Consider the following 12,030-nt stretch of genomic DNA (forward strand, 5'->3'; position numbering starts at 1 on the left):
AAAAATCAGAAAAGGGGATTTCATATTTTGAACACTTATTTGACAGAAGCAATTATCAAAGTGTTTTTTACTGTTTTTTGGAGCACCGCCAAATGAGCTGAGACATTTTTATCATAGAAAATTAAGAAGAAAGTGAGTTCTAAAAAAAGTTAGTTTCTCAAAAAATTAATCTAGCAGGGACAAAGCGCTAAAAATAGCCACAGCGAACTAGGAAGTTTGAGTAATTGTCAGTGGTTCCCAGGGGTTGAATTAAAAAAAATTGTGTTCGAACCCATAATCAGAAGCTATAATAACAAACTTTTGATTCTACTGGAATTCTCGAAAATTCCAATATTTAATTTCAAAAAATCCAATTTTGTACCAGGTAAAAGGCCCCACCATTTCTGCAATTTAAAATTGAACATTTTGGCAGAACAAATAACATGTGAACTTTTTATCCATAAAATAAACGTTTTCTGAAAGCAAAAATTTTTGGAACGTTAAAAAATAAGTGCAGAAAACAATTTCATTCTGAAGACAATTTCATAATTGTTACCAATAAATCTAAGCCAATTTAGTAAAACAGTGGTGCCACATAAACCACGGCTCAATCCTCAAAAAAATGCAATGCCAATTAGTACTGCCGTTTCCCCATTTCTGTATTTGCAATTTTGAAAGACAGAATTCGAAAAACTTAAAGCATTTTTCGATGTTTCCAGGAAGTTAACGGCAGATAAAATCATTCTGAAGAGATTCTGTTTTTTTCTGGATGAACCGTACTCTGTTCGTGTCTTAATTTACCTTAGCTATTCTTCAATTTTTGAAAAATTTAAAGCTCGAAAGATAATATTTTTTATAAGTGATTTGAACTTCCGCGTGGATACTTGTAACTTTTATATGCGTAGCAGGTCGTAATCGTTAAGCTGAATAGGCTTCATGTTAGTTTTCTACAAACTAGCTTAAGTATATAAAGATTGTGCATACAACTATAGTAATTACCATTAATACTTTAAAAAAGCATGACAGTTTTCTGCACAGTCTTAAATTAGGGGTATGAGTAATTTTCAGACTGTACAGGATAAATTAAGTTTTTACTCTTGAAATGTGATAGTTCAGCGCTGATATGCTCTGAGACTCAAGTCCGGGTTCTTCCTTTAGGTTTTAAAATCTTTTTATAAATTTTACAAATAGTTCACGCGATAGTATTGTAAAAAAATACTTTATCCTGTCAGATGATTTCTGTTCACTTTCTGATTGTTTTTTGAGATTGTACTAATATGCACTTTATTTCTTTTCAGCAGAAGTCTTCTAAGAAAAATCGTTAAAATTTTTTTGAAAAATGCTCCTAATTGGTTTTACTTTTAAAACTAAAATCATTTTTTACACGCTAGAGACTCGATCTATTTCAGTGTAATCCATGATGATAATTGATTTCATTGATTAGAAATGAACCTGCACAGTTAATATGATACTGTACATAATTCATGTCTGTTTTACCACGACTCGAGTGTTTGCGTTTCGAAATCAAAATCGATGGCATCCGTGGACCACTTTCTGAAAGTTTTTCCTGATTACCATTGAAAATTCGTCATTAATCTTCAAAAAAAATGCCGCTCAATATTTTTTTGGCCAAAGACTATGGCAAGTAAGTTTTACGATGCTTTATATAAATTGATAAAAGTGGATTAATCTGTTTTTGTTGATCTCAAATTAGTAATCGACATGAAGAAAAAAACTAATTTTTAGAGGTCAAAAAAAGCAAAAAAAGTCTGTCTTTGCGCGGGGCGAGCAGTTGTCTCGTGTAGCCGTCTAACAGTAGTAAAGCAGAATCATGCAACAAATTGTATTTTGGAAACGCGTTGAAAATCCGATCATTCCGACCATTTCTTGCACTGTCTGTCAGAAAAACGAAAGAAATGGGATGGAAACTGGCTCAGCTGTTATACTAAATTCGGGTCATTGCTAGCCCCGAGTTGGAATAGTTAGTTAAAAAAAAACTGGAATAGTTAATTTAAAAAAACCACCATAAAAACTAATTTAGTTGTTTTCAATTAACTTTGAAAATATCCATAATTTGTTTCTTGAGCGGGAAATTTCGAATTCTCGTTTTGCACAGCGGAGCCGTAGCGAGGCGGTGGCTGCTGATATCCCCCAAAACCGGACGTTCCAGTCATGGCTGATGTCTGCTGGTATGTGGGTGGTGACACTGGAGGGAAAGGGTTGTCACCAGGGTTGTAAGGGGAAGCTAAGCCTCCTGGGGTAGTGCTGTAATTGGTCGAGAAGGCAGAGCTGTTATAGTATGCAGTTGGTACCTGGTGGGTGCTCGAATGAATTACGCCAGTTTTGTTCTCTGAATCAACAGTTTTGTTCTTTGAACATCTAGACAGGGCTGAGGTTTTTTTGCAAAAAGAATGAGGTGAATGCTGGTGAAAAAAAATGTATTCGACATTTTACAACTATTTTAGCGGTGAATGCGCTGTTGTAAGAGTTTGCGGAGAACTTGGCGGTAAAATTGCGTGACAATTTGTTGAGAAACTGAAGCTAAATTTTGTGAAAGTTTTCACAAGTAAACATATTTTTGCCTCAAGCATGGCTAAAAACTACAAAAACTTACTGCAGTTCACAACACAATTTTATGTCCATCCCTATATCATGCCAAAAGTATAGTCTGGCTTTGATCTGTAAAAATTAATAAGTATCCACTGCGACATGAAGAATCAGTACTGATGTACTATATAATACATCAGTACTGATTCTTCATGTCGCAGAGGATACTTTCTTACAGATCAAAGCCATGCAGACTATACTTTTGGCATGATATAAGAATGGACATAAAACTGTTGTGAACTGCAGTAAGTTTTTGTAGTTTTTAGCCATGCATGAGGCAAAAATATTTTTACTTGTGAAAACTTTTACAAAATCTAGCTTCAGTTTCTCAACAAATTGTCACGCAAATTTACCGCCAAATTCTCCGCAAACTCTTACAAATATATTAACCGCATTCACCGCCAATAAAGTTGTATAAGGTCCGGTCTATGGGTCTATAAGGTCCGGTCAACTCGTGAATTGCTATCAATTTATTCACCTGACAAATCGACATGGCCGGCATTATAATCGAGGTCTTACTAAGTTAACATTCTTGAAGGAAAGAGTAATCTTTGTAAAATCATTTTTTAGAGAGATTAGATTCTTAATTTTTTTACCATTCCTTTCATCTCATTCGGCGTCTTAACTACAACACGGAGCCGTAGCTAAAACTGATTTCCCTAAAATCCCGGGCAAACACCAAAATAACTGTGTTTAAAATGTACCATTTGAAAGTATATTGGTGATCTGAATAGAAATTTGTTTTTTGATAAACAAAAAAGCAAGAATTTTTGGTAAGATGGGCTAACACATAATGTCCCGAGCCCACTCATCCACTTTGATGGCTTGATTATCTACCAAATATAGGAAAAAAGTTAAAACAAACAGAAGTGAAACAAATTTCGGACTTGGCTTTATAACGCGTGATCCAATCGGGGTAACTGAAATCAAGCTAGGCAACTTCTTAGGAAAAGATACGAGTACAAGACCCGAATTAGAATTCAAAGTTAAAAACCTTGCAAGAAAGCCAAAGGAAATTTTTAAAAAATCTGAATAAAGGACAAGTCGATTTTCTTTGAAAAATAATCTTTGTAAATGTATTCAAACATCTTACAATATGTGGAACAAAATCACAAAATTATCCAACATATTAAAAAAAATTTCGAAAAATGATTGAGAAAAAAACCAAAACGACGAAAACGGACATTTCGCGTAACTCAATTTTTTGTAAATTAGTTGCGACCAAACAAAAAATGTAACCTCTAGTAAAAAAAAAGTGATTTCAAAATGAAAATTTTTAAGTTTTCAGTAATGTCCAACAACAGACACCGTCCTTCTATTGCAGTAAGCGGATTAGTTACAAACATAACAACGACAAATAAAAGAAACTTAAGTTAAGGCAAACGTGCAAACAACCAAAACAGGTTTTGAAAAGTCATTGCTGCCTTATTTCAGCATTAAAACAGAACCAGTGAGCCACTAATTTCTTTCATCAAAGACCTGATGAGACCGACCTATTATTATTATTGAAAAAGAGCCACAAGATAACGAGATGAAGTTAAATCCGCAAAACACAAACGTCAGCTGTTTTTTTAATTAGAAGCAGCACCAAAAACATTTTCAATGTTCAATTTAGTTTTATTAGATAAAAACTGGAAGTTGTCAATAATCAGACTACTAAGCAAGATAAAAAACAAAAAAGGAGGCAAAAACTAATTAATGGTTTTGAATTCTAACAGTTTGAAAGACATTAAAATTATTAACTAATGATCCCAATCAAAAATTGTTTATTGATGGCTCCTAAAAATCTCCAGGGTTTCTTTTATATTTGAGACCCAATTATAATACCACAAACTGAACACATTTAAACAGGCAAAACTAGAAACAGGAGAAAACAATGCAAACTGTCCAAGTCACAAATTTCTTAACCAAAAACATTATTTAATTTAATATATGTTTCAATAGAACGCTCAATCAGCTGATCATTAACGAGATTTAACAATTTTGACAATAAAAAACAAAAAGCGACAACAAAAAGATAAAATCCAATTTTCACAAAAGGATCAGAGAAGCACATAATGTCAAATAATAGCTATAAAACCAAGAAGTATTATGAGTCAAAACCCTTTAGGAATTTAAGAAATACCCTTATAGAGCCCAAAATTGTCCTCACAATAATCAGTTTTAGTGATCTGACCTCAAAAAGAGCTATGAAATACACACAGAAGTTGAAAAAAAGTGAAGATCTTGAAAAGGAGGCTGCTCCCCTATGTAATTCAAATCCTCTGTATGTAAAAATCTCAATAATACTAAGAACATTAATTACTAACAGTACATTATTTTGTTACAATGTAGCGCGGTTATTAGCCAAACGAAATTGTCGCTGAAATTAACAGAATTTGGTTTAAGTATTTAAACTTTTTAAAATTACCGATTGTTCACGAAAATATTAAAACTGCATAACTCCTCAAGTTTTTTTTACAAGCACGACTTCACCCCCCCCCCCCCCATGCGGGTATGATTTGCGGGTCGAAAAAATGAAATCCAGCGAATGTTTGTCAGCGAAAATTGATCGCGTATATTTTGTGTTATCCGTACCTTTTTTAAGTGCGCAGTAGGCGATAGACCCAATAATAGCCGCACAGCAAACACAACCAGCCAGAGGAAACACCACGAAGAACAGTATGGCAACCACTGTGTCTCTGAAACCACGAAAACCTGGAGTGTTCGAATTAAAAATAAACAATAGTCATTTTGCGGACCATTTCCATGCAAAAATTGGTACAAACCCCCAGTGATTTTGGATATTTTATCGTGTCAGATCTGATCAGAAGCTGATCAAAAATCTTTATCGTGAAAGATCTTATCTGGTCTTACACGATAACAATTCTGCCCTCGCGAACTTTAATCGTGTAAAATCTGATAAGATACTTATCAGATCATATCAGAAAATAATTGAATTTTGATGAATTGTTTTCTTATAAGATCTAATAAATATCAGATCAGATTGTACATGATAAAATTTCATGTAGGGAAGAATTTTTATCATGTAAGAATTGATCATCAAATTTCAATATTGCCGTATAACGTAGTGAGGTTAAGTGCAAACTGTCTAAGTCACAATTTTCTTAAGTTCTAAAAACATTATTTTATTTAATTTATGTTTCAATAGAACGTTCAATCAGCTGACCATAAACACGATTTAACAATTTTAGCAATGAAAAACAAAAAGCGGCAACAAAAAACAATATGAGATAATTTTTTGTGTTGCTCTGACACTTAAGTGTTGCATGCTGTAGATTTTTGGCTACTGCTTGACAGCAACTCTGAAATTACTTCACTTTGAAGAAATTTAAGGATATTAAATAACTTTAAGGATATGAAGATCTTTAGGATGCTTAAAGTACTTTTATTGCACAAGATCTGAGTAAAATCGTGAATAAAATGATGAGTCATAGATTTCCGAATGTTTATCTTGCAAGATCTTATAATATTCTCATAAGATCTTACACCATAAACTTTTTTCTGTCAGGCTGAAATTTAGTCGTGTAAGGTCTGATAATAAAGAATTATTATCGTGTAGGATCTGATAAAAGAATTTTTATCGTTTAAGATCTGATAAAAAAGAATTATTATCGTGTGAAGTCTGATAAAAGAATTTTTATCGTGTAAGGTCTGATAATAAAGAATTATTATCGTGTAAGATCTGATAAAAGAATTTTTTGTCGTGTAAGATCTTATAAGATAAATTTTTACGGTGTAAGTTCTGACAAACGTCTTATCAGATCTGATAAGAAGATGCATCCCCTAACAGGCAAGATGGTTTTTCAAGATGATTTTGTCGGAAATTTGAGCAGGTCTTACACGATAAAAGTTTTGAAAACACCAAGGATGAGAGGCGATTAAATTTACCTGGGTTAAGTAAATCCGCTTTGCAACCTTAGTACAGGGTAGAGAGTATTTGAAATCGATTTAGTTTTGCTCTTTCTTTTTTGCCACTTTCGCTGCTAGAAAACATATGAGTGAATTTTAAAATCGTTTCTGATGCCTTATGTAAGTAACATTTGAACACTGTGGCATTAACAAAATTAACAGTCAATCAAAAGCGTATTTGGTAGGTAAAATCGGAACTATTTTTATTTAACCAAACCATATATGGCGACGGCCTGTAATTAAGCCGACAACTAAAAGCTAGTCTCCTAATTGTGTTGGTGACAGTAGCGTGCTGGTGACAGGGAGATTACTTCTATACCTATGAGAAAGTTTCTAAAAAAGTTTTTGCAAACTGCAGTTTTTATTATAAAATATCTCTTTTCAACAAGATTGTTATTTTGTTATCTCAAATAATTTGACCGATTGTTGATTATAATCTGCTATCAGACACCATTAACATTTTAGTTATATAACCAAGTTCGTTTTAAAATTAGATAGTGGCATTAATTTTTGTCTGCATCGCTCAACTAAAATGCAGTTTTTACAAATTTTTGCAAAAAAAAACTTCAAAGCTGTTGTTACTGAAAAAAAACTTCATAGCTTTTGCTACTTATGCTCATTCTATTAAACCAAATTTACGACAGGTCACAGGATTAGATATCATCGTCATTTTTGAAAAGGTTTGACTCTCAGGGCCTGATTTTCTAGAACAAATATGAGGGGTAATCAAACTTTGATTAATGTGTCTTTATATACTAGTTTTTCAATGGGATGACATGTCAGAAATATTAAACACACAAGAAAGCAATTATGACTGAGAAGAATATTGAGCTCCTTAAAAGTATTGAAAGCTTACACATTGATATTTCAAAATTTTTCATACAATTATTACTCTGATCAGACCCTGCTTTTTCTCTGATTCATTATCTGAATCAGAATAAATCAGATTCACAATCAAGAAGAGATGAAGTTATACCAGATTCTGAGTCAGAGGATATCACAGGAACGATTCACATGAAATGACTGTGGATTAAAAAGGCTTCTTTAGAATTTTTGGATACAGTATTGAATTGCTCGATTTATTTCATTTATTTTTTTAAATCTATGTTTAAATACACAATTTTTGAACCATAATAAAAGTTTGGTTAGAAATTTGAATTTCAGGAATTAAATTATAAATAAATGATAGTTTGCTCCTTAAATTACTTGTTTAAATAGTTTCTGAAAACTTGTACTTGTCTATCTTTTGGAAGACAATTTGATCATTCCTATAATTACTTCTAAAAAAGTTTTTATCGGATATTTCTATTCTTTCTTTGTATTGTCTAGTTAAATTTACAAAAAAAACTTGAAAATGGAAATTTCTTCATGTAAATTTTTATCTCGTATTGGAAGATCTCTTGCGCTATCTGTGTGCAATCGCGAATATGGCAAATCTTATTACACCGACTTGTTCGTTTATGTATTCTATGGAGTAATGAAGCTGGTAATGATCGGAAAAATATGTACTGAAATTGAAAGGTGACATAACAAGGTTCTAATCCATTTCAGAGTGAGGTATGATCCAAGTGTCAATTGTGAGTTGAAAATTACTCCGCTAATCATATTTTCCAGGAAAATTTTAATATACAGTATGACAATTAGTGGTCTGTTTAAAACGCATTGCTGTCTATTAGACAAAAATGACTCTAGGATAGTTTTGGATCCCCTAAAAATCCCATGCTTGGCATTTTAAAAAAAATTCTGAGAAATTGATTTAAACGCTTTTGCTAGATCTAAAAAAAACAAAAATACTATTTGTTGTAGTAGAAGTCTTTCAAAGAGTTGTTGTGGCTGATATTGGCCTGTATTTCCCTGAACCAAGCGGATCGCCTTTATTGTAAATTGTAGATATATGTTTTATAATTTCATCTGGAAAAATATTATTTGAAAAACATTCGTCTATGGCAAACTTTAAACATGTTCCAATAGATTTTCTACTCCAATTGAAAGCCCAAGAGGAAACGAATTCAGGACCTGATGCTTTGTTTTGTAGTAAATTATCAATTACATCAAATAGTTCTCTTCTCGGTATATATCTGATTCGAAAAGTTGTTTGTATTATAAGCGAAATTAGGTAAATCAACACTTTCTCGAACCCCTTTCTAGAACAATTGTTTAACATTTCAGCAATTTGCCTATTTTCTTGTTGAATAATTTTACTGTTCCGAACTTGGGAAATTTTGAACGAATCTGAGAAGAATTTTATTGTTGAATTTGCATCCTTTTGTTCATATATTGGTCTCCAGTCTGTTGACTCAATTCGCTTATTTAATTCAGCACCGAAACATTTTTTGCTATCTCTGAAAAACTATTGTGGTTTTATTGTTGCTTTTTTGACTTCCGGTAAAACTTGTGGGTTTTGATCATTTCCAAACACTCTTTTCCATTTTTTTAAGTGAAAAATCTTTTTTTGTGGTTAAGCAATGATCAAATAGTTCCCATGCTTCTGTTTGTCCAAGTGGGTTGATTTTTACTTACTATATCTAAACCATTATTGGAAGCAAACTCAATTGAGGGTTGTAAAAGTTGGTTTTCTTTAGTTTAACGTAAACAACATTGTATCTCAGAACAGTATAATGTTGTCTGTTACGGTTCCTAAGAATTCTGACATCAATTCTTCGAGGAAAAAGTCTCACAGATGTTTACTAGAACAATAACGAACGTTTATTAGGAGTTTTTCTTTAAATGGTTTCTCTATTTCAACCCACAATGACTCAACAAGTTCCCTGTCTCGAGCGGATCTCCTGTTTTGTAAAATGGAGTTATACGTGTTTGTAAGGAAAATCTTTATATACATTGTTTGAAATACATTCATCAATTGCAAACTGTAATATGTTCCAATACATATTCTACTCCATTTGAGAGACCATGAGGATGCATTTAATGAAACATTGGTCTCCATTCTGTGGATGCAATTCGTTTAATTATTTCAGCGCCGAATTTTTTTCCCGTAAAAGTATTGCGGTTTAAGTTTTGCATTATTGAATTCAAAATGCGAAATAAATACTTGTGAATACTTATCTTTCGCAAACAATGGTTCTAATAGCAAACAATTTGATTTTTGGACTGGTAACTTTCTCTATTATTTTTGATCAATGCCTCAATTTAAATGAACAAAAACGTAGAATCAGTTTAAATCCAATAGTAATATTTAATTTTATGAACTGGTCTTACGCGGCACAATTTTCATGGCACTCGTGATCATTGCAGCACTTTCGAATGTCTTTATTGTAACTATCAGATATCCATTCACAGGTGAAATCAGTCGAACATCCATAACCACAATATCCCCCGGTTGTCAAATTCGCCACCAGACACGCCATCAGAGCCAGACGCCTCATTGACTGCAATCGGTGACCTAAAAGAACAACGTTAACGAGATGAGGGCGCCCACTGCTATAACTGAAATTTAACTAATTATGTTTGTGTCGATGATTGATTCAATAAAAAAGGATGAATATTGTCCAACACTTCCGAGAAATGACCGTTCTGAGCAGCACTTTTAGAAAATTGTAGTTTTTCCAACTTCCACCCGTGTTCTTTATCACCCCATGCTGTTAAGTACAAGCTGGTTATAATGAGTAGCAACGGCGCTTGTACTTAATGAGCGCCAACTTACATTATAAGCCTTTTCAGGAGAGGAGGGGGAGGGGATGGCATATATCGTTAGTAGCATTATTAGAAAAGCTTTTTCTATGAAAAAAATATGTGGTTCTTTTCAAATAAAGTTTCATAGACTCGTTGTTACGAAAACGCCAGTGAAAATACGCTATGATTTAACAAATGTAAGTCCGTACAAAAAAAATCAGCCTACCTCTGTTCACCTGCCTCATTTTCTACCGTAGCGTGTTCTACCAAAATTGGCTGTGCTCAAAAGTATTCGTTTGTCTTAGAGAAAATATATTAATGCCAAAAGAATTATCGACGTTGCAAGAATTTTATTTGTTCACTTTTTGAGCAAATATTTCCTGTTTCTAACTTAAAAGTAATATTTAAGAGCAATTTAGGTGAAAAATAAAAATGCATTGGTTGAGCCAAAAATCATTACAAGTATCACTTTGAAGACCACCTAAGTCATTGACGTTGATATTGGTGGTCGCAAATGTTCTGCTTGATACATTCCCGTTTAATGAAAGCAAGGAATAGGTTTCATTAGAAAAAACGAAGCATTAAGGTCTAAAACTACTTTTCTGTGAACAATCCTTTTTTAAACGCGATTCTAGAAATCGGTACATTATCTTCGGCCGCAGAAGTCTTGAAAGTACTCACAAAATCCAGATGGCATTACTTGCCAATGGCTGCTCTTCGTTAGCATATTTTATATAGTCGCATTTGTCAGTTTTTTCCGACAAAACTTTTAACAAGCTATTAGTTAGGCAGACATTAAAGAAAATCTAATTTTTAAATAACCGGCAATAAGTCCCTCAAATTAATAATTAAAACGCCATCTTGCCATTCCGACCATCTGCTTGACTAAATTAGAAGTTTGAATATGAATAAATTAAGTCTCAACTAATAAACAACAAAACTCAACCCGGGTCGAGAAAAAATCGGAAAAATATGTAAGGTAAGCGATGTAAAGTTGTTTCTATTCACCGCAAATTTCGTAAATAAATTTAAATGCTGTGAATTTATATCATTTCACCACGAAGTTCAGCAGTGAACTTTTATAATTTCACAGAATTCACTGCTGATCTTACATAATTTTAACACTTTTTTCTAAGCAGTGAATGTACCTAATTTGACCGTATTCACCGTTTGTCCCACATAATTGGTACACTTTTATTCAAAGCGGTGAATTTAAGTAAACTCACCGCTAAATTCAGCGTTGAAATTATGAAAAAGGTGTATAAACTTTTGTCGTGGTCGATAACACGGGTCAAAGAATTCAATAAGTTGAATTTTAAATTGAATTTTCAACTGAAAATTTACTAAAATTAGCTTGTATTTATAGTGGTTATCAATGCAAAAATATACAGAGAAAATTTAGATTCGCTGAATATATTTTACATGATTGGCATGTGAATAGATCTTAACTCCGAATCCCGGAGGTGATTTTCTATTTTAATCAACATTTCATGAGAATCATATATGGCTTGGGTACAATCGAATTCATTAGTTGGAGGTCGGTGGATGTTAGAATCAAGTCGGTGGATGTTAGAATCCCTGTTAGTCGGAGAATTTATTTCTGACATATGATTGATAGGTCAATAAGATAATGATAGCGCCAAAACAAAATTAGAATTGAGTTTAGTTTTGTGGCCATTACTTATCGACACAGCAATAAAGTTCGTTAGGTAAGTTCTTCTTTCGTTCTTTGAAACTTTAATAAAGAAAAGTTCTAAGTTTCTTGATGTTTCTTTGAAACCATCACATCCTCCCTCCTTTGTTAAGCAAGTTTGTGGGTATAGGTTCTCCATTTCTGTCGGGTTGTTTTCCGTTTCTTGTTGATTTTCGTGAAGGCTCTGAGGTTTCGGGTTGTTGGTGCTC

At 33.0% G+C, this 12,030-nt stretch overlaps 1 protein-coding gene across 1 annotated transcript; it reads right to left on the minus strand.

Moving 5' to 3' along the window:
- Positions 1–1,965: 1,965 nt before the first annotated feature.
- Positions 1,966–10,497, minus strand: LOC142344102 (uncharacterized). The gene is made up of 4 exons (XM_075395589.1): positions 10,355–10,497; positions 9,715–9,898; positions 5,164–5,267; positions 1,966–2,329 (listed from the first exon to the last, which is right to left on the minus strand). Exons 1-4 carry the CDS (start codon positions 10,371–10,373, stop codon positions 2,031–2,033), a joined length of 606 nt encoding a protein of 201 aa, XP_075251704.1. The 5' UTR covers positions 10,374–10,497; the 3' UTR covers positions 1,966–2,030.
- Between the last annotated feature and the right edge of the window lie 1,533 nt (positions 10,498–12,030).

Source organism: Convolutriloba macropyga, chromosome 8 (genome assembly GCF_964194025.1).
Source record: "Convolutriloba macropyga chromosome 8, txConMacr16.3, whole genome shotgun sequence".
In the NCBI taxonomy this organism is placed as follows: domain Eukaryota; kingdom Metazoa; phylum Xenacoelomorpha; order Acoela; family Convolutidae; genus Convolutriloba; species Convolutriloba macropyga.